This window comes from Salvelinus namaycush, unplaced genomic scaffold (assembly GCF_016432855.1).
Source record: "Salvelinus namaycush isolate Seneca unplaced genomic scaffold, SaNama_1.0 Scaffold195, whole genome shotgun sequence".
NCBI lineage: Eukaryota > Metazoa > Chordata > Actinopteri > Salmoniformes > Salmonidae > Salvelinus > Salvelinus namaycush.
Window position 1 is genome coordinate 183,116 of NW_024058730.1, and position 21,116 is coordinate 204,231.

General features: G+C 42.8%; 1 protein-coding gene across 2 annotated transcripts in view; it reads right to left on the minus strand.

Annotated features, from left to right (window-relative positions):
- Window positions 1–17,797, minus strand: part of LOC120037876 (troponin T, fast skeletal muscle isoforms-like) — a 35,428-nt gene extending 17,631 nt beyond the window's left edge. The window contains exons 1-9 of one of the 2 annotated variants that reach the window (XM_038983841.1): window positions 17,749–17,797; window positions 13,591–13,627; window positions 11,642–11,655; window positions 9,653–9,661; window positions 3,195–3,212; window positions 2,059–2,077; window positions 1,643–1,682; window positions 1,386–1,502; window positions 725–802 (exon numbers count right to left, since the gene is read on the minus strand). In XM_038983841.1, coding sequence (XP_038839769.1) covers window positions 725–802; window positions 1,386–1,502; window positions 1,643–1,682; window positions 2,059–2,077; window positions 3,195–3,212; window positions 9,653–9,661; window positions 11,642–11,655; window positions 13,591–13,610 — 315 coding nt within the window. In that variant the 5' untranslated portion in view covers window positions 13,611–13,627; window positions 17,749–17,797. The remainder of the gene's footprint in view (window positions 1–724; window positions 803–1,385; window positions 1,503–1,642; window positions 1,683–2,058; window positions 2,078–3,194; window positions 3,213–9,652; window positions 9,662–11,641; window positions 11,656–13,590; window positions 13,628–17,748) is intronic. The other variant, XM_038983842.1, reaches the window with a different exon arrangement.
- Between the last annotated feature and the right edge of the window lie 3,319 nt (window positions 17,798–21,116).

Sequence of the window (21,116 nt, forward strand, 5' to 3'; positions counted from 1 at the left end):
TACCATGAATATGTTATCAGACTGTCATCTGATGGTTTTTTTTATAGGTTATTGGCTATCAATATCTTAGTTGAGCCGAATTGGTGATAGCACCTGAAGGAGTAAGAAACTGATGGAGTTAGAATAGTGGTGTCTTTTGCTAACGTGGTTAGCTAATAGATTTACATATTTTGTCTTCCCTGTAAAACATTTTAAAAATCTGAAATGGTGGCTTTATTCACAAGATCTGTATCTTTCATCTGGTGTCTTGGACTTGTGATTTAATGATATTTAGATGCTACTATCTACTTGTGAAGCTATGCTAGCTATGCTAATCAGTGTGTGGGGGGTGGGGGGTGATCCCGGATACGGGGTTGAGGTTCGGTAAAAGTTAAGTAACCACAACTCCCACGTTAAGCACCCACAACTCCCACGTTAAGTACCCACAACACCCACGTTAAGTAACCACAACACCCACGTTAAGTAACCACAACTCCCACGTTAAGTACCCACAACACCCACGTTAAGTAACCACAACACCCACGTTAAGTACCCACAACACCCACGTTAAGTACCCACAACACCCACGTTAAGTACCCACAACACCCACGTTAAGCACCCACAACACCCACGTTAAGTAACCACAACACCGACGTTAAGCAACCACATGTTGGTAAAAAAAACAAAAAACTTAAACTACATGTTTAATTCACGTGTTTGCTTGCAGAGTTTAGGCTATACTGACCTCACGTCTGGCCTGGCGTTCCTTGTCCTGCTCAGTGCGTACCCTCTGGATCTCGGCCCTCTCTGACCTACGTTTCTCCTGGGAGGAGAGGAACCACGTACACAGTTGTTTACAGGTCTGCCACCAGAAGACATGGTTTACTGTAACCTTGTTGCTTGGGCTAAAGGATAAGTTTTTTACAGGTCTGCCACCAGAAGACATGGTTTACTGTAACCTTGTTGCTTGGGCTAAAGGATAGGTTTTTTTAGAGGTCTGCCACCAGAAGACATGGTTTACTGTAACCTTGTTGCTTGGGCTAAAGGATAGGAATGATGTTCTAGAAGTTCTTCAAGACAGAAGCCCAAAATTCTCAAAAGGTCACCATCGACCTATGTATTAGTTTGGGCTCCATTCCGCAAGTCAAGCATAATTTCTACTCCTGTATTTATACCTGGTTCTACCAGGGTTGGGGTCAATTCCATTTCAATTCCAGTCAATTCAGAACGTTAACCAAATTCCAACTCCAATTCCAAATGTTCCTAATTGAAAAGAATAGAAGAAGAATCGTAGTTGTAATTGCAGAGTACTTCCTGAATGGTCTGCAATTTAAATGGATTTGACCCCAAACCCTGGTATTTACACCTGTGTTTACAGCTGTTAAGGCGAGGTAATAACAGCTCACAATTCTGGACTTGAGGGCGATAAGCTCCTCCTCCTCCTTCTTCCTGTTCTCAAAGTGGACGTCGATCAGCCCCTGCAGCTCAACCAGGTCTTTGTTCTGACGCTTCTTATGAAGGTCCTGTTAAAACAACAACGTTAGAGAGAGATTACCTCAAGTGTAGTATCCCTGTACCAGACCTAAACTGGTGCTTTCTTTTGGCCAAGGATGTTTTAGGTCAAGAAACAAGATTTAGAATGAAGGATTTACAGTTTACTTACATCAAAGTCCACCTTCTCGCCATCAGGGACCTTAGGGACTCTATGGAATGTCAAAAGATGCCACGTAAGTTATGTCTAATGCTTTAGGACAACCCAGGAATATTCACCGGGTTCTGGCGCTGCCACTGTTGGTTCTGTCCTTATAAAACATTTAGCATACAAACTACAGGGTTACAAACATGTGGAAGCCAGGGTTCTGGACTTCCGGTTAATTCCATTTCAATTCACCAAGTAAACTGAAATTCTAGCAGTTCCAATTCGTTCAATTCCTCCTTCACTTGTTTTTTTCCAATTAGGACAATTGAAATTGGAATTTCAGTTTACTTCCTGAATGGACTGAATTGACCCTGATGAACACACATACACAGCTTGAACTGGTTGGTTTGACATGGATGTTGGATAGAACTTCTACTCACTTGAACTTGGGCTTCTCCTCTGTTCAGTAAGAACATCGTAAAAGTGGGAAGAATATAGTACAGAGTTAGCGATATCACATACAGTGACAACGATCTCAAGCCACAGACCCAAAATGAAGGTTCAGTTAATCAAGGGGACATATCCGTGTGGGCCGCAGTTTCAGGCTACTTTTAACTTGTAAAAAATAATAACAAATTAATATTTTAAGAGGGAAAAGTAAACCGTTTGTAGGTTTTACTTTCAATTTCACAATGTTAATTTGGTATGTTGTTAGTGAAACAAGCTGTATAACATGTATAATAACAGACATGTGTACAGTATAGCTGCTTGTAAGGATAAGTAGGACAAGAGCAATACCTTACTATTTACTATGTAGGATCTCTATGCTATTTATGACTTACATTCTCTTTTTTTCTTCTTCATTAGAACTACTTAATTGTCAGAATTAGACTCTTTCTACAATCCAAGACTGAATTCTGTACTTGGATGATACATGTTAATTCTATTCCCAAAAGTCAAGTTGGTGGTAGAAATATTATTAAAATCAGAAATTACAATGAATTGTCAATAAGTACAGAAACATCGTTGACGTTGTGATTAGATTTTTGGCTTGACCTTCACACTCAAACAGGTAGAAACCACAAGCAAAGGCAACAGCAACACTGCAGTCAGAGAAATACAAAAGTACCATCTTGTTCTCCTTCCTCGACTGGTTTGGCAGAATGTCATGCAGGAAGAGAAGCAGACAGAGCAGACATGAACATAGGAGTCACTGCAGCATTTCGTATTCCGTCACCCTTTCTCACGCTGTCACAACACGTCTGTTTGCAGGACATTTCTCATATAGGCCACTCAGGCCGTAGTTTTGCGTGACAGACTATTCACGCGAGATTTGGTTATTGGTTCCCGAGATTACTCAGGCCTTGACTTTCATTTATTTGTTGGGAGTATGGGGAAAGATATTTAGCAGGAGACTACATTTGGGCAGTATTTTTGCTGCTGGAGCACATGGACAGGGTCTCTTTCTCCAGTCTTGCGATACCGTAAACCTCCTGAACTGGGAGAGGAGACTGACACAGTGCAGTCTGTCCAATCAGAGGTACACATACAACTTTAAGAACTTGAATACACATACCTTCCTCTTCATAGGCCTCTGCATGCAGCAAGCGTCCAAAGCAAGAGCAGAATAGATATCATGATCAGTGATATATACTGTACATAAGCTCAGGACAAGCTGTCGGTGCCTGCTAGGGTTGCAAAGTTCCGGAAAGTTCCAGAAATCTTCCAATGGGATTTCTGAAGAAAAAAACTGGAAACTTTGTGAAACTTCCCAGAAGTTTACCACCCTGGTGCCTGCCAGCACATTCACTACACCTAGCTGACTAGGCACAGCTCTGCAGAACATTCACTAACCCAAATTGAGGTGTTTATGACCAGTGTAATACACCATAAATTACAGTAAATTTGGCCAGAAGTACAGTTCAAGAAAACAGGTACAATTGAATATGAACTATAACAATATATAATTGATATACAGTATTATATTAAATAACACCCCAATGTGAGAGCTAAACAAGTTGTTAACAGTGATCAACTTCCTGCATCATTCCTGTAATCATTCCTTTATAGGTTAATAAAATAAGCTTTTCAGACAAGATCTCAAAAGGGGCAAAGAAAGATCCTTTATATGAGGAAACGTCATCCTTCATCCATGCCGTTACGGTAATGAAAAACACAGGTATAATGAGGTTTATAGAATGGGGGACTACCTTCCTCAACATCATCTCTGTAATGGTGAAATTAGGATGATTGAGGAAGAGTGACAGAGGTGGGCATGGATGAAAAAAAGACCTTAATCCACATAAGGTCATCGGGTTATTTTGGAGCAGGATTTCAATATAATAATCAGGTTATTTTGGAGCAGGATTTCAATATAATAATCAGGTTATTTTGGAGCAAGATTAAAATATAATAATCAGGTTATTTTGGAGCAGGATTAAAATATAATAATCAGTTGCTTATGATGGAAGCTTCCTTTCTTCCATTGAGCATTTTCATACATTTTCCATATTCAGAACATTTCTAGACAGCCACCTCCGGGTTCTAATATATTCCCATCATATACAGAATGTTTAGAGCGCTACAAAATCAAGGGCTCATTATCTTTTCTCCAGTTGCATTCTGGGAGAAGCAGCTCCCGGTGAGGTGATACAGTAAGTATGGAAGATAGCAACTCCCGGTGAGGTGATACAGTAAGTATGGAAGATAGCAACTCCCGGTAAGGTGATACAGTAAGTATGGAAGATAGCAGCTCCCGGTGAGGTGATACAGTAAGTATGGAAGATAGCAGCTCCCGGTGAGGTGATACAGTAAGTATGGAAGATAGCAACTCCCGGTGAGGTGATACAGTAAGTATGGAAGATAGCAGCTCCCGGTGAGGTGATACAGTAAGTATGGAAGATAGCAGCTCCCGGTGAGGTGATACAGTAAGTATGGAAGATAGCAACTCCCGGTGAGGTGATACAGTAAGTATGGAAGATAGCAGCTCCCGGTGAGGTGATACAGTAAGTATGGAAGATAGCAGCTCCCGGTGAGGTGATACAGTAAGTATGGAAGATAGCAGCTCCCGGTGAGGTGATACAGTAAGTATGGAAGTGTCATGATGTTGCCTGCTTGGGTACTTCAAACCCCATCCCCCTCTCTCTGCCTCTCCCTTTCCTACCACAACCCATGCGGTGATCACAGAGAGATGTCATAAATTCCTGAGAATCCCCCCACCACAAACAGTATTAAGAGAGAGGGTAAACTTTCAGGACAAAGGAATTCTCTTCCACCTCACAGAACTTGAGGTACGAACATATTTCATGTTCCTGCAAAAGTAGGAAAGCTCGGTGAAGATCCTAGCTATTAACATGTCCATTTGTCCCCATGTGGGAAACTCATGTGAGACTGTGGGACCACATTACCATACCGCTGTTTATATAATAACCTCAGATATGAGGTTTACATCTGTGTGTTGTATAAAATGAATGAGTGAGTATGATACTGTTTGTATAATTGTGTAATATGATTTTGAACTGTTTAACGAAGGAAAATACAACTCCCTGTTGTATTTGAACTAAATCCAAGGACCGCCCCTGAGCCAGTTGGGTCAGAGACCATGGAACCACCCCTCTCTGCTATCTGAATAAAAGCCAACTTTAAGAAATTACCATTGAGACCATGCTTTTCTCCATTAGGAGGAGAACGAAGGTTAAAGTACCATTGGTGCATCTTTAACCATACCACGTGGTTAAACTCTTAAGACGAATGAGAACAAGTCTTTGATATTGACTACTAGTCTGCAGCTAGGAATTCGGTATCATTGAACGCGAAGAAAGACAACCGCCGAAACAATCATTCTATAACGAATGTCACTCTGAACTATCCACAATAGCCAAGACAGAGACCGACGAATCTCCAACAGAAACTAACTTCTCTCCAACGATCAAGACGACACACAATGAGCGTAACTATATATATATTGATTGCAATTGTTCCCGAATGAGTGAGCGTTCATGTGTAAGGATTAGCATGTCAATTGTTATAAAGAGTATACTCTGTAGTGACTTCAGAATCGACCCCCCATCCATCCCTTTTGTCTAACAAGCCGCCATGCCGGTTCAGCCCACTAGGGCATATTGCTCCCATCATTTCATGTAACTATTTTAAGTTTGTTTGTTTGTTTATGCATTTCTGTGAATTAATTAGTTAGTAATAAATAAATGATTTAAGACAATTGATGTATGGATGACTCATAGTGAAGACTGGGTTCGTGCAGATAATCAACGATTTACGACGTTTGGAATGAGACTGACGTGAGGTACAGTAAATAAATCATTAATCAGAAGACTATTGATCAGATATGAAAATATCTGAAAGGTTATATTGGGAAATTATAACTTTGTAATCTAATAACTTTCCCTGGTGCCCTCGAATTCATAGTTAATTAGTTACGTTATTACTCAAGTGATAGCGTAATCCCTAATTACAGGAATCTTTTATAAAAACTATAAGTCTTCAATTTAACGATAGCAAAGACACGACAGAAGATAGCAACTCCCGGTGAGGTGATACAGTAAGTATGGAAGATAGCAGCTCCCGGTGAGGTGATACAGTAAGTATGGAAGATAGCAGCTCCCGGTGAGGTGATACAGTAAGTATGGGAGATAGCAACTCCCGGTGAGGTGATACAGTAAGTATGGGAGATAGCAACTCCCGGTGAGGTGATACAGTAAGTATGGAAGATAGCAACTCCCGGTAAGGTGATACAGTAAGTATGGAAGATAGCAACTCCCGGTGAGGTGATACAGTAAGTATGGAAGATAGCAACTCCCGGTGAGGTGATACAGTAAGTATGGAAGATAGCAACTCCCGGTAAGGTGATACAGTAAGTATGGAAGATAGCAACTCCCGGTAAGGTGATACAGTAAGTATGGGAGATAGCAACTCCCGGTGAGGTGATACAGTAAGTATGGAAGATAGCAACTCCCGGTGAGGTGATACAGTAAGTATGGAAGATAGCAACTCCCGGTAAGGTGATACAGTAAGTATGGAAGATAGCAACTCCCGGTGAGGTGATACAGTAAGTATGGGAGATAGCAACTCCCGGTGAGGTGATACAGTAAGTATGGGAGATAGCAACTCCCGGTGAGGTGATACAGTAAGTATGGAAGATAGCAACTCCCGGTAAGGTGATACAGTAAGTATGGAAGATAGCAACTCCCGGTGAGGTGATACAGTAAGTATGGAAGATAGCAACTCCCGGTGAGGTGATACAGTAAGTATGGAAGATAGCAACTCCCGGTGAGGTGATACAGTAAGTATGGGAGATAGCAACTCCCGGTGAGGTGATACAGTAAGTATGGAAGATAGCAACTCCCGGTAAGGTGATACAGTAAGTATGGGAGATAGCAACTCCCGGTGAGGTGATACAGTAAGTATGGAAGATAGCAACTCCCGGTAAGGTGATACAGTAAGTATGGGAGATAGCAACTCCCGGTGAGGTGATACAGTAAGTATGGAAGATAGCAGTCATTGGTTTAGCTTTAGTTGCTAGCATCCTTACTAGTTTAGTAAATATGCCCAGGTAGGGCTATAGTATCTATTCATCTACAAGCCCAATGCATCTGCAGCATCTAACAGCACATTCCTCATTAACCCCTAGCTCCTACCACCGTCTAGGCACATCTAACAGCACATTCCTTATTAACCCTTAGCTCCTACCACCCGTCTAGGCACATCTCAGATCTCCAAGAGGGGCTAGGGCCTACGGGCTAAGGGCTAGGGCCTAGGGGTGGATTTGGGATTGATCATGATCAGTGATATTAAAGAAGCAGTTTGAGAGGAAGCAGCTGAAGCCACTCAGTGAGGAAGAGGCGTGCTTTGAGAAAGTACATGAACGTGTACTGTTGCTATAACTAATACACATACTAGACTATGGGTCTACAGTACCAATATGCATACCGCACTATGGATACACAGTACTAATACACATAGTATACTATGCATATACAGTACTAATATACAGCACATAGTAGACTATGGATATACAGTACTAATATACAGTATATAGTATACTATGTATATATGGTACTAATATACAGCACATAGTAGACTATGCATATACAGTACTAATATACAGTACATAGTAGACTATGCATATAGAGTACGTAGACCAGGGGTGTCAAACTCATTTTGCCTCGTGGGCCATGTTCAGTACCCCCTCCACAGTACTCAAACCACTCCCATGAATCAGCTCACAGGGGATCCAGTATGTTTGACACCCCTGATGTAGACGATAGAAGTATGCTTTCTTCATAGAGGGCAGTTATGAAGAGGAGGCACCTCCAGTAGCTCAACAGTTAACATTAGTGCTTCGGGGGTTTCTAGGTGGAGACGGGGGGGGGGGGGGGGGGGGGGGCACTATCAGGAGGGACTATATACTATATTAGTAGGTCTCATCTACGTCTACCTGGGCGACAGGTGTGGTTGCACAAGGGAAGGACGAATGAATAAGCTACGCCACATACCTTCCTCCTCTACAACCTCAGGCTCAGGCTCAGGCTCGGGTTCTGCCTCCTCCTCTACCTCCTCTTCCTCTACCTCCTCCTCTGGGGCTGCCTCTGGGGCTACCTCTACTTCTACTACCTCCTCTTGGGACACGCAGCAGAGCACGCAGCATGCAGCGGGGAACCAGGGGGAGGAAGGGTTTCGGAGAGAGGTTTAGACATTTGTTTATGAACGCGTGAAGGAGGAGAGAGAATCGGTTAGGTTGTAGGATGAAATTAGATTACTTCAGTTTAAGAAGGAGGGATGAGAGGAGAGAGGAGAGAACAGTACTGTCCTGCTGGACTGTGTGCAGCGAGCAGTGATGCTGAGAAGAACAGAAAGAGAGGAATGAGAGAAGAGAGGAAAGAGGGATGGAAAAAGATGGGTAGATGGCATTAATCAGATGAAGTGAAATGATACGTTATGAACGATTGATGGTTTTCTGCATACCGGAGATACCTGAGTTTGAAAACGTGTCACATGCCAAAAATGTGGAATTCTTTATCGCCCAATCACATTTTTCCTTATTTTCAAATTTTTCGAAATCACTAAAAAGTAACTAAGTCAGAACAGTCACCCTTAAGAAGTGTTTGACAAGCCGTTTGATAAATCAAACGTGATTAAGCACAGATAAAACAAACGTAATTATGATAAATGATAAGCAAGCAGGGATTTTGTGAGATTTTTTTTTTTTTTTAAACGCTTGATCAACAATGACAGACTTTGTTATCTAGAGAATTCAGTTGATCACCGGACAAACAAAGCAGGAAGTCTTTCAATTCCACCTGATGAACTGGTACACGAAGCTCACACACAGGGAAGGCTGTATAGGTATCATTATGTGTGGCTGCATACTGTAATGTAATTGTGGTTACTAAGTTACAACAGAGAAGCAGAGCGCACCGTTGAAGGTCTGAGTATATGTAAAAGCTTGCTTTGTTGTGTGAAAACAGACATCTATTGAATCAAATCAAATCAAATATTATTGGTGTTCACATACACATGGTTAGCAGATGTTATTGCGAGTGTAGCAAAATGCTTGTGCTTCTAGTTCCGACAGTGCAGTAATATCTAACAAGTCATCTAACAATTCCACAACAACTACCTAATACACACAATCTAAAGGGATGGAATAAGAATATGTACATATAAATATATATGGATGAGCGATGGCCGTGCGGCATAGGCGAGATGCAATAGTTGGTATAAAATACAGTATACACATATGAGATGAGTAATGTTGTGTGAATCTGACTTCATACAAAGCTAGCTTTCCAGCCAAGTTAAGATGTTTATGAGCTCCACATGACCGATATTCGAGGGGAAGCAAAAGCGGTTGTTAATAATTAGTAATAAAATATCCAGTCACACAAATAATCTATTAAAAAGACTCGCAAAGCTGTCGTTGTCAAACACGTTTCAGATGAAGGGTAAGAGTCGACGAATTAGTACGAAAAGCGGAAACGTCATGGAAACCAAATTGTCTATTGTTGTTGTTTTTACCTTCCTCATCTTCAGTTTCCGCAAAAGAAATATGTTGAAACAAAAACACAAGTCATTTCAGAGCATAAATCGGTCCAATCCTTGACCTGAGACATGGCTCTATAGGAGACATTTCTCAGATCATAAATCGGTCCAATCTTTGACCTGAGACATGGCTCTATAGGAGACATTTCTCAGATCATAAATCGGTCCAATCTTTGACCTGAGACATGGCTCTATAGGAGACATTTATCAGATCATAAATCGGTCCAATCTTTGACCTGAGACATGGCTCTATAGGAGACATTTCTCAGATCATAAATCGGTCCAATCTTTGACCTGAGACATGGCTCTATAGGAGACATTTATCAGATCATAAATCGGTCCAATCTTTGACCTGAGACATGGCTCTATAGGAGACATTTATCAGATCATAAATTGGTCCAATCTTTGACCTGAGACATGGCTCTATAGGAGTCCATAGCCATGTCCCAGGTCAAGTCAGAATCATGCTGATCATTCATACTGTGTACTATCCTCCATGACTGCCTACATTACATGTCATTTGTGAGTTTGACAAAAAACATTTATTCAAACCCACATATAAATGTGTATATAATTTACATTCTCTAAATAATAACACATCTTCAATTGAAGGCTCATCTAGGGCTGTATCCAGTCTAGGAGGACATGACAGTATACCAGCATCTAGGGCTGTATCCAGTCTAGGAGGACAGGACAGTATACCAGCATCTAGGATTGTATCCAGTCTAGGAGGACAGGACAGTATACCAGCATCTAGGGTTGTATCCTGTCTAGGAGGACAGGACAGTATACCAGCATCTAGGGCTGTATCCAGTCTAGGAAGACAGGACAGTATACCATAATACAGGGCTGTATCCAGTCTAGGAGGACAGGACAGTATACCAGCATCTAGGATTGTATCCAGTCTAGGAGGACAGGACAGTATACCAGCATCTAGGATTGTATCCAGTCTAGGAGGACAGGACAGTATACCAGCATCTAGGATTGTATCCAGTCTAGGAGGACAGGACAGTATACCAGCATCTAGGGTTGTATCCAGTCTAGGAGGACAGGACAGTATACCAGCATCTAGGGTTGTATCCAGTCTAGGAGGACAGGACAGTATACCAGCATCTAGGATTGTATCCAGTCTAGGAGGACAGGACAGTATACCAGCATCTAGGGTTGTATCCTGTCTAGGAGGACATGACAGTATACCAGCATCTAGGGTTGTATCCAGTCTAGGAAGACAGGACAGTATACCATAATCCAGGGCTGTATCCAGTCCAGGAGGACAGGACAGTATACCAGCATCTAGGATTGTATCCAGTCTAGGAAGACAGCACAGTATCCCAACATCTAGGGCTGTATCCAGTCTAGGAAGACAGCACAGTATCCCAACATCTAGGGCTGTGTCCTGTCTAGGAGGACAGGACAGTATACCAGCATCTAGGGTTGTATCCTGTCTAGGAGGACATGACAGTATACCAGCATCTAGGGTTGTATCCAGTCTAGGAAGACAGGACAGTATACCATAATCCAGGGCTGTATCCAGTCCAGGAGGACAGGACAGTATACCAGCATCTAGGATTGTATCCAGTCTAGGAAGACAGCACAGTATCCCAACATCTAGGGCTGTATCCAGTCTAGGAAGACAGCACAGTATCCCAACATCTAGGGCTGGGTCCAGTCTAGGTCCAATTATTATCACAACTACTGATACACAGTGTAAAAGAGTTCAGGCTTTACAACAGTATTATTACATGATTATAAAGTAAACATAGAGTTGAGGACAGACTGGTTGAGAATGGACACAATCTGTCTGTTCTTTGTGAACCCAGTTGGGGGAGACACAGCTCTAAGAATAGAGGATGCTGTTATACAGAAGGCTTCAGCTCCACCTTGTTTAAATGTGGAGATAGGTGTCACTGATCATTTAAAGTAAAAGTAGATTTTTTCAAAGTAATATTGTTATTTTTCACTTACCCTCGATCTGATCACTGAAAAATAAAAACAGCATACAGTTAGCATCAACAGGCCCATTTCACTTAGAGTTATAAGGCCAACAACTCTCTACATTCATTTACATCTCCATTCCTACCTACATGAACTGAAACATTCATGTCACCACCAATAAACCTCATGCCTTTCCTGTTTCACTCCAATTGCAATTATTTACTATCAAGATACTCAGTATCTTGTTCGTATCTTGTTCGTATCTTGTTAGTATCTTGCTAGTATCTTGCTAGTATCTTGTTAGTATCTTGTCAGTATCTTGTTAGTATCTTGTCAGTATCTTGTTAGTATCTTGTCAGTATCTTGTTAGTATCTTGTCAGTATCTTGTTAGTATCTTGTCAGTATCTTGTTAGTATCTTGTTAGTATCTTGTTAGTATCTTGTCAGTATCTTGTTAGTATCTTGTCAGTATCTTGTTAGTATCTTGTCAGTATCTTGTTAGTATCTTGTCAGTATCTGGTTAGTATCTTGTCAGTATCTTGTTAGTATCTTGTTAGTATCTTGTCAGTATCTTGTTAGTATCTTGTCAGTATCTTGTTCGTATCTTGTTAGTATCTTGTTAGTATCTTGTAGGTATCTTGTTAGTATCTTGCTAGTATCATGTTAGTATCTTGTTAGTATCTTGTTAGTATCTTGTTAGTATCTTGTTAGTATCTTGTAGGTATCTTGCTAGTATCTTGTCAGTATCTTGTCAGTATCTTGTTAGTATCTTGTAGGTATCTTGCTAGTATCTTGTCAGTATCTTGTCAGTATCTTGTTAGTATCTTGTTCGTATCTTGTCAGTATCTTGTCCGTATCTTGTTACTATCTTGTCAGTATCTTGTCCGTATCTTGTTACTATCTTGTTAGTATCTTGTTACTATCTTGTTAGTATCTTGTTAGTATCTTGTCAGTATCTTGTTAGTATCTTGTCAGTATCTTGTTAGTATCTTGTTAGTATCTTGTTAGCATCTTGTTAGCATCTTGTCAGTATCTTGTTAGTATCTTGTCAGTATCTTGTCAGTATCTTGTTAGTATCTTGTCAGTATCTTGTTAGTATCTTGTTAGTATCTTGTTAGTATCTTGTCAGTATCTTGTTAGTATCTTGTCAGTATCTTGTTAGTATCTTGTTAGTATCTTGTTAGTATCTTGTTAGTATCTTGTCAGTATCTTGTTAGTATCTTGTCAGTATCTTGTTAGTATCTTGTCAGTATCTTGTTAGTATCTTGTTAGTATCTGGTTAGTATCTTGTCAGTATCTTGTTAGTATCTTGTTAGTATCTTGTCAGTATCTTGTTAGTATCTTGTCAGTATCTTGTTCGTATCTTGTTAGTATCTTGTTAGTATCTTGTAGGTATCTTGTTAGTATCTTGCTAGTATCATGTTAGTATCTTGTTAGTATCTTGTTAGTATCTTGTTAGTATCTTGTTAGTATCTTGTTAGTATCTTGTAGGTATCTTGCTAGTATCTTGTCAGTATCTTGTCAGTATCTTGTTAGTATCTTGTTCGTATCTTGTCAGTATCTTGTCCGTATCTTGTTACTATCTTGTTAGTATCTTGTTACTATCTTGTTAGTATCTTGTTAGTATCTTGTCAGTATCTTGTTAGTATCTTGTCAGTATCTTGTTAGTATCTTGTTAGTATCTTGTTAGTATCTTGTTAGCATCTTGTTAGCATCTTGTCAGTATCTTGTTAGTATCTTGTCAGTATCTTGTCAGTATCTTGTTAGTATCTTGTCAGTATCTTGTTAGTATCTTGTTAGTATCTTGTTAGTATCTTGTTAGTATCTCGTTAGTCCCACTGATGTGGGACTGCGATTGTATTGCACCAAAATGCAAAACATTTATTTAGTTCCACTTGTTAATTATTCGGTAGCTAATGAGCCTAACAAGGAAATGAAATCCTCAATCATAAAATGAATCATAAAATGGGAATACTTACACTTCCTCAGTGTCAGACATGGTGACAGGATTTACACCTGGAAGAAAAGTAGGAAAGTTTCTTTATTTAAATGTATTATTTTATTGTAGGATTTTTTCCCCCCTTTCATCTGAAGGAGAATACATGGGTGGTACAAGGAAAGGGAAAGGGGGGATACCTAGTCAGTTGTACAACTGAATGCATTCAACTGAAATGTGTCTTCCTCATTTAACCCAACCCCTCTGAATCAGAGAGGTGCGGGGGGGGGGGCTGCCTTAACCGACACACTGCTGAGGTAAATTATGCCCTCTTCATTCACATCCTTCCAACAACTTTTGACATCATTTGTAGGTTAAAACTTTCCAAATGTGCACTGAAAGGACAACTTAGTGTCATGTAGTACACACGACTAGCTAACACATCTCCTCATCCTCCTTCAGGTCTTTGAAGCCCTTAGGCTGTACAGGACGTGGAAGAACTCTCATTTCTAATCCTTTGGATATATATAAAGTGTCTTAAGAGGGTTCTTTCACACCTAGTGGTCCAGGACAGCTGCAGATGTCCTTCAGGCTTAGTCCTTTAGGATCTTATTACCCAGACTCAGCTGAGACCTTGTCTGTCCACATAGCTCCCAAATCCCCCTCTCCTCTTCTCCATATCTGGGCGTCGTGCTCATTCATCACAACAAAGAAGGAATAAGTGATGACGGCAAGGAGAAGTCTGAGGATCCTTCCCGATTGGTTGCGTTCGACAAGACGATTCGGTTGACCCTTTGTGGTTCGTTTGGTTAACTTGTGATATAAAAGACTGGTTGACGATGACGACGAGCCTCCACCAGACTAACACTAAAACAATATAAAAACATTTGGTTGAAAATCTATCATTTTTTTGTAAAAAAATTATACAAATCTTGTATTTAGGTATGAGAACATGGCACGTGTGTGTGTGTGTGTGTGTGTGTGTGTGTGTGTGTGCCCGTTTGAAGATTTCCTTGGGTTTGCGTAAGAAAGCCGGAGAAGGTCACAGAGGCAGGGGGGATACCACAGGGGTGTCCAGTATTACCCTTTAGCATTTAGCTGTACGCCCCACAGACAGTGTGACTGTCAACGTACTCTCAACTGTTTACCGCTAAGCCGTCATTGTAATTGGTCATACTGGTACGATGCTGCGGTACAATTAAGGAGAGCAGTATTTTGTTGTTGCTGTAAATCCTTTGGTTGAAGAGAACAACGCCTGGGGACTTCAGGAGATTATGGTCTGAAAACACGACAACAACGAGACAAGGGATGTAACCTTTGACCCATAGCACTCAGTCTAGAACACTCAGTGCAGCTGTATCTCCATAGCTGTTTGAACTTGATAGAATACACTGTACTGTACTATGGCAATGGTAACCTGTCGAAATGGACTATCGCCCCGTAGCACTCACATCTGGAATCATGAAATGCTTTGAAAAAGGCTTGTTGCATGGCTCACATCAACATCATCATCCCAGACACCCTTGGACACACTCCAATTCGCATACCGCCCCCCAAACAGATCCACAGACGACTCAATCTCTATTGCCCTCCACACTGCCTTCTCCCACCTGGATAAGAGGAACACATATGTGAGAATGCTGTTCATTGACTACAGCTCAACGTTCAACACCATAGTGTCCTCCAAGCTCATCACTAAGCTAAGGACCCTGGGACTGAACACCTCCCTCTGCAACTGGATCCTGGTCTTCCTGACGGGCTGCCCCCCCCCCCCCCCCCCCCCCCCAGGTGATGAGGGTAAGCAACAACATATCCCCCATTTGACCCTAAACTTGGGAGCCCCTCAGGGATGCGGGCTTAGTCCCCTCCTGTACTCCCTGTTCAGCACAACTGCGTGGCCTTGCACGACTCCAACACCATCGTTAAGTTTGATGACGACTCAACGGCGGTAGGCCTGATCACCGACGACGATGAGACAGCCTATAGGGAAGAGGTGAGTGACCTGGCAGTGTTTCAGGACAACAGCCTCTCCCTCAACGTCAGCAAGGCAAAGGAGCTGATCATGGACTATAGGAAACGGAGGGCCGAGCACGCCCCCATCCACATCGACGGGACTGTAGTGGAGCGGGTTGAAAGCTACAAGTTCCTCTATGTCCACATCACTAAGCATCATGGTCCACACACACCAACACAGTCGTGAAGAAGGCACGACAACGCCTCTTTCTCCTCAGGAGGCTGAAAAGATTTGTCATGGGCCCTCAGATCCTCAAAACGTTCTACAGCTGCACCATTGAGAGCATCCTGACTAGCTGCATCACCGCTTGGTATGGCAACTGCTTGGCATTCGACCGTAAGGCGTTACAGACGGTAGTGCGATCCAGGACCTTTACACCAGACGTCAGAGAATGACCCTAAAAATTGTCAAAGACTCCAGCCAGATCATAGACTGTTCTCTCTGCCATAAGACTGCTAAACAGTTAGTTAAATAGTTAACCAAACAGCTACCTGGACTATCTGCATTGACCCTTTTTGCACTAACTCTTTTGACTCATCAAATACGCTGCTGTTACTGTTTATTATCTATCCTGTTGCCTTGTTACTTTACCCCTACCTATACAGTATGCACATATCTACCTCCATTACCTCTTACCCCTGCACATTGACTTGGTACTGTTGCCCAGTGTAACAGTTACACAGTGTAAAGATAGCCAAGTTATCTTTACTCATTTAGTATTTATTCTTTGTGTTATTATTTTTCTATTTTTCTCTCTCTGCGTTTTTGGGAAGGGCCCGTCAGTAAGCATTTCACTGTTAGGCTACACCTGTTGTCTCTCTCTACGTTGTTGGGAAGGGCCCGTCAGTAAGCATTTCACTGTTAGTCTACACCTGTTGTCTCTCTCTGCGTTGTTGGGAAGGGCCCGTCAGTAAGCATTTCACTGTTAGTCTACACCTGTTTACAAACCAAGTGACAAAAACATTTTGATTTGATTTAGCATCCAGGGATTGTCCACCAAAGTTTTCAATTACACAAAACACACATAAAAACACCTTGAAAATAAGTATAGTATTGACCTATCTGTATCTAGAAAGAATTGACTCAATCAATTTTCCCTTTCGGTCAATTTAAACAATTTAAAGTTGTCTTATGAAAATTTTTGTCTTACAAATGATATGCTTCCTGAAAACTGAACTATTTCAGTTTTTCAGACTGTTTACAGTGCTGCACGTAAACTTAGAGAGTAAACTTAGACATGTTTGACGTGTTTTGCAATTGTGAGACGTGTCCCACAGTCCAACATCTGGGCTCAGATGGCCCCAGCAACCAGCAGTTAGTACCAGTTCCATACGTTAGTAGGCTATAGATTCTCCTACGGTAAATCTACTGTGACAGTAGGAGAGACTACTTCCCCTTCCTGGACTCCAGTTCCATACGTTAGTAGGCTATAGATTCTCCTATGGTAAATCTACTGTGACAGTAGGAGAGACTACTTCCCCATCCTGGACTCCAGTTCCATACGTTAGTAGGCTATAGATTCTTCTATGGTAAATCTACTGTGACAGTAGGAGAGACTACTTCCCCTTCCTGGACTCCAGTTCCATACGTTAGTGGGCTATAGATTCTCCTATGGTAAATCTACTGTGACAGTAGGAGAGACTACTTCCCCTTCCTGGACTCCAGTTCCATACGTTAGTAGGCTATAGATTCTTCTATGGTAAATCTACTGTGACAGTAGGAGAGACTACTTCCCCTTCCTGGACTCCAGTTCCATACGTTAGTAGGCTATAGATTCTCCTATGGTAAATCTACTGTGACAGTAGGAGAGACTACTTCCCCTTCCTGGACTCCAGTTCCATACGTTAGTGGGCTATAGATTCTCCTACGGTAAATCTACTGTGCCAGTAGGAGAGACTGCTTCTTCTTCCTGGATTCCAGTTCCATACGTTAGTAGGCTATAGATTCTCCTATGGTAAATCTACTGTGATAGTAGGAGAGACTGCTTCTTCCTCCTGAACTCGTAAATCACTGTCTCTTTATCCATCTCTGTCTGTCTCTCTGTATCAGTGGCACGTACCTGCCCAGGAATATTTAACAAACCCTCTATAATAACAGGAATTTAATCAAAACACAGGAATCAATCACTCTTAAACGGTGAAATGTTGTGTTACTCCAACCCTTTGTCTTTCTATCTTTCTTTCTTACCTCAGACAAGTTGAAAGAAGTGAGGCTCCTTGGCGATGGGATGGGGAGACTGGCTGTAACTCTTCTCATCAAACAAGTCCTTGTGTTATAGTGGTATTTGATATTGTCAAGCTGCTCATTGGCTGGGGTCTGACAGTGTGAGGTAGGGGAGTCGAGGGGGGCCTGCGGCATCTTAACACCCTCAATAAGGAGATGGAGGAAGGTGGGGAGTTGGAGGGGGGCTAAGGAGGGATAAGAGAAGGAGTGGGGTTCTGGTTGTGGAAAGAAGCAGCTGACATGTGTCTGGTGCTATATTTGTCGTGAGCAGAAGCAGAACTGATAGGGTGTGTACGAGTAATGGGGATCCCATTGGGCAGAACCTGCTGGAGTTTGGAGGCTTATACATCAGCGGCTTGAAATGCGGACAATGTCCCCTGTGTGTTCTACCAGCAGGAATACACACTCTGTCAGTCTGTCAGTCAGTCTGTCAGTCAGTCTGTCAGTCATTACTGAGTCCAGTCATGGGATGGCAGAGGAGAGGACGGTGTACTTTACAGACTACAAACCAGTCAGTTATTATGTTACATCTTCTAGTATTTTGATCCAGTTATTGAATATACTGTACCTGTAGTCTTCATGTACTTCCTGTCTTCCAGACGTTGTAATATCAGGTATTGGATGTTTTGGGATATTTCTTTATCTAAGTCAGGTATTGGATATTTTGATATTTCTTTATCTAAGTAAATGTGATGAAATTATGTTGCTTTGACAACTTTATTAATTTCTGTGTAACTTTATCTTATGACATATTTTGGATATTTATACTGTTTCTACATGCATGTTTAAAAAAAAGATATATCTTTTCTTATTCATTTTTACCTGAATGTTGGCAACCCGATTTGCATATGTATACATATTCATGTTATATAATTTACATATTCATGCTTATGTGATATGTTTTCATATTCATTTGTATTTGTTTACCTGTTTACATGACAAGGCACCTGGATAGTACTCAACTATGCTGCTGCACCCTTTCACAAAGTTGATCACGACCTCAGAGAGAAGAGGACACACCCACCGACATGCCGGCCTATCATATTGAACTTCCTCCTTGCTCTCTGCACAACACTTGGAATGGCTCCATGTTCAGATGGCCCACGTGTTTGCTGGACCAGAGGTGATGTCTATGTGTGAGCAGGCTCCTGTCTGCCTCTAGGAGCAGGAGCAGGAGCAGGAGCAGGAGCTGGAGCAGGAGCAGGAGCAGGAGCTGGAGCAGGAGCAGGAGCAGGAGCAGGAGCAGGAGCAGGAACAGGAGCAGGAACAGGAGCAGGAGCAGGAGCAGGAGCAGGAGCAGGAGCAGGAACAGGAACAGGAGCAGGAGCAGGAGCAGGAACAGGAGCAGGAACAGGAGCAGGAGCAGGAGCAGGAGCAGGAACAGGAGCAGGAACAGGAACAGGAACAGGAGCAGGAGCAGGAGCAGGAGCAGGAACAGGAGCAGGAGCAGGAGCAGGAACAGGAGCAGGAGCAGGAGCAGGAGCAGCCCAGATCAGGTCATACTCAGAGTATATCAGCAGGTTCTTTCTGCAGGGCGTGGCCTGGTAATATATCTCAGGTGGTTGTGGAAACCCCTTGACTTCCTGGGTACAGACAGCTCTGTGGTTGTGGAAACCCCCTGCCTCCCTGGGTACAGACAGCTCTGTGGTTGTGGAAACCCCCTGCCTCCCTGGGTACAGACAGCTCTGTGGTTGTGGAAACCCCCTGCCTCCCTGGGTACAGATAGCTCTGTGGTTGTGGAAACCCCTGCCTGCCTCGGTACAGATAGCTCTGTGGTTGTGGAAACCCCTGGCCTTCCTGGGTACAGATAGCTCTGTGGTTGTGGAAACCCCTGGCCTTCCTGGGTACAGATAGCTCTGTGGTTGTGGAAACCCCCGGCCTTCCTGGGTACAGATAGCTCTGTGGTTGTGGAAACCCCCTGCCTGCCTCGGTACAGATAGCTCTGTGATTGTGGAAACCCCCTGCCTGCCTCGGTACAGATAGCTCTGTGGTTGTGGAAACCCCTGGCCTTCCTGGGTACAGATAGCTCTGTGGTTGTGGAAACCCCCGGCCTTCCTGGGTACAGATAGCTCTGTGGTTGTGGAAACCCCTGGCCTTCCTGGGTACAGATAGCTCTGTGGTTGTGGAAACCCCCGGCCTTCCTGGGTACAGATAGCTCTGTGGTTGTGGAAACCCCCTGCCTGCCTCGGTACAGATAGCTCTGTGATTGTGGAAACCCCCTGCCTGCCTCGGTACAGGTAGCTCTGTGGTTGTGGAAACCCCCTGCCTGCCTCGGTACAGATAGCTCTGTGGTTGTGGAAACCCCCTGCCTGCCTCGGTACAGATAGCTCTGTGGTTGTGGAAACCCCCTGCCTGCCTCGGTACAGATAGCTCTGTGGTTGTGGAAACTCCCTGCCTGCCTCGGTACAGGTAGCTCTGTGGTTGTGGAAACCCCCTGCCTCGGTACAGGTAGCTCTGTGGTTGTGGAAACCCACTGCCTCGGTACAGATAGCTCTGTGGTTGTGGAAACTCCCTGCCTCGGTACAGGTACCTCTGTGGTTGTGGAAACCCCCTGCCTCGGTACAGGTAGCTCTGTAGCTGTCATGGTCCTGCCACGGTGCTGCGCTGGCTGCAGATCTGCTGTCACAGTGGAACAGGTATTGGGTGCATCAGGGTTTTATTTTTGGAGTGGTTGCCGACGGGAGATCGCTGCCCTGCTATGGTAGACAGGGTTCAGCTCGCTCAGTCCAAGATGACCCTGCCTCAGTGAGGTTACACTCCAGTCTGGGATTATAGCAGCCAAGGCCAGCCAGAGAGTTTGCCCCTAACTAGGAATCCCTAAGGTAAACACAAAGTAATTCAGTGTCTGTCCGTGTGATTGGCTAGATCATGTTACTGTCCCGTTATGTGTTGATTTGCATGGACGGGGAGTAGGCCAACTACATCTGTTGGGGATTTGCTCCCCCCGCGGAAATACACTTGAACCTCTCAAAAAGCCATGGATATGATCAGTTAAACAATGTCCCTGTGGATGAAAGGTTTGCATTTGTAGACCTACACTTAATAACACGTCACAGGTTTTGCATCAGTAATGAACGGATGAATGGTATCTGCACAGCAACACAATCTCTGTTATGTCACCGGACTTGAAAATGTCCTTCTGCAGAAATAAAGACAGATTCTAATGTACGTTGTGATATTTGGATATGTTTTCTGTGTACAGTGACAGTATATGCCTGTAAAAGTGAATTATTCTTTGTTTGACAGCGTAACAAGACAAAAATAGAAAAACTGCTATATTAATAAACTTGCGGCAAATTTGACTAAACTTAATTTTGTAGACAAAAACCGTG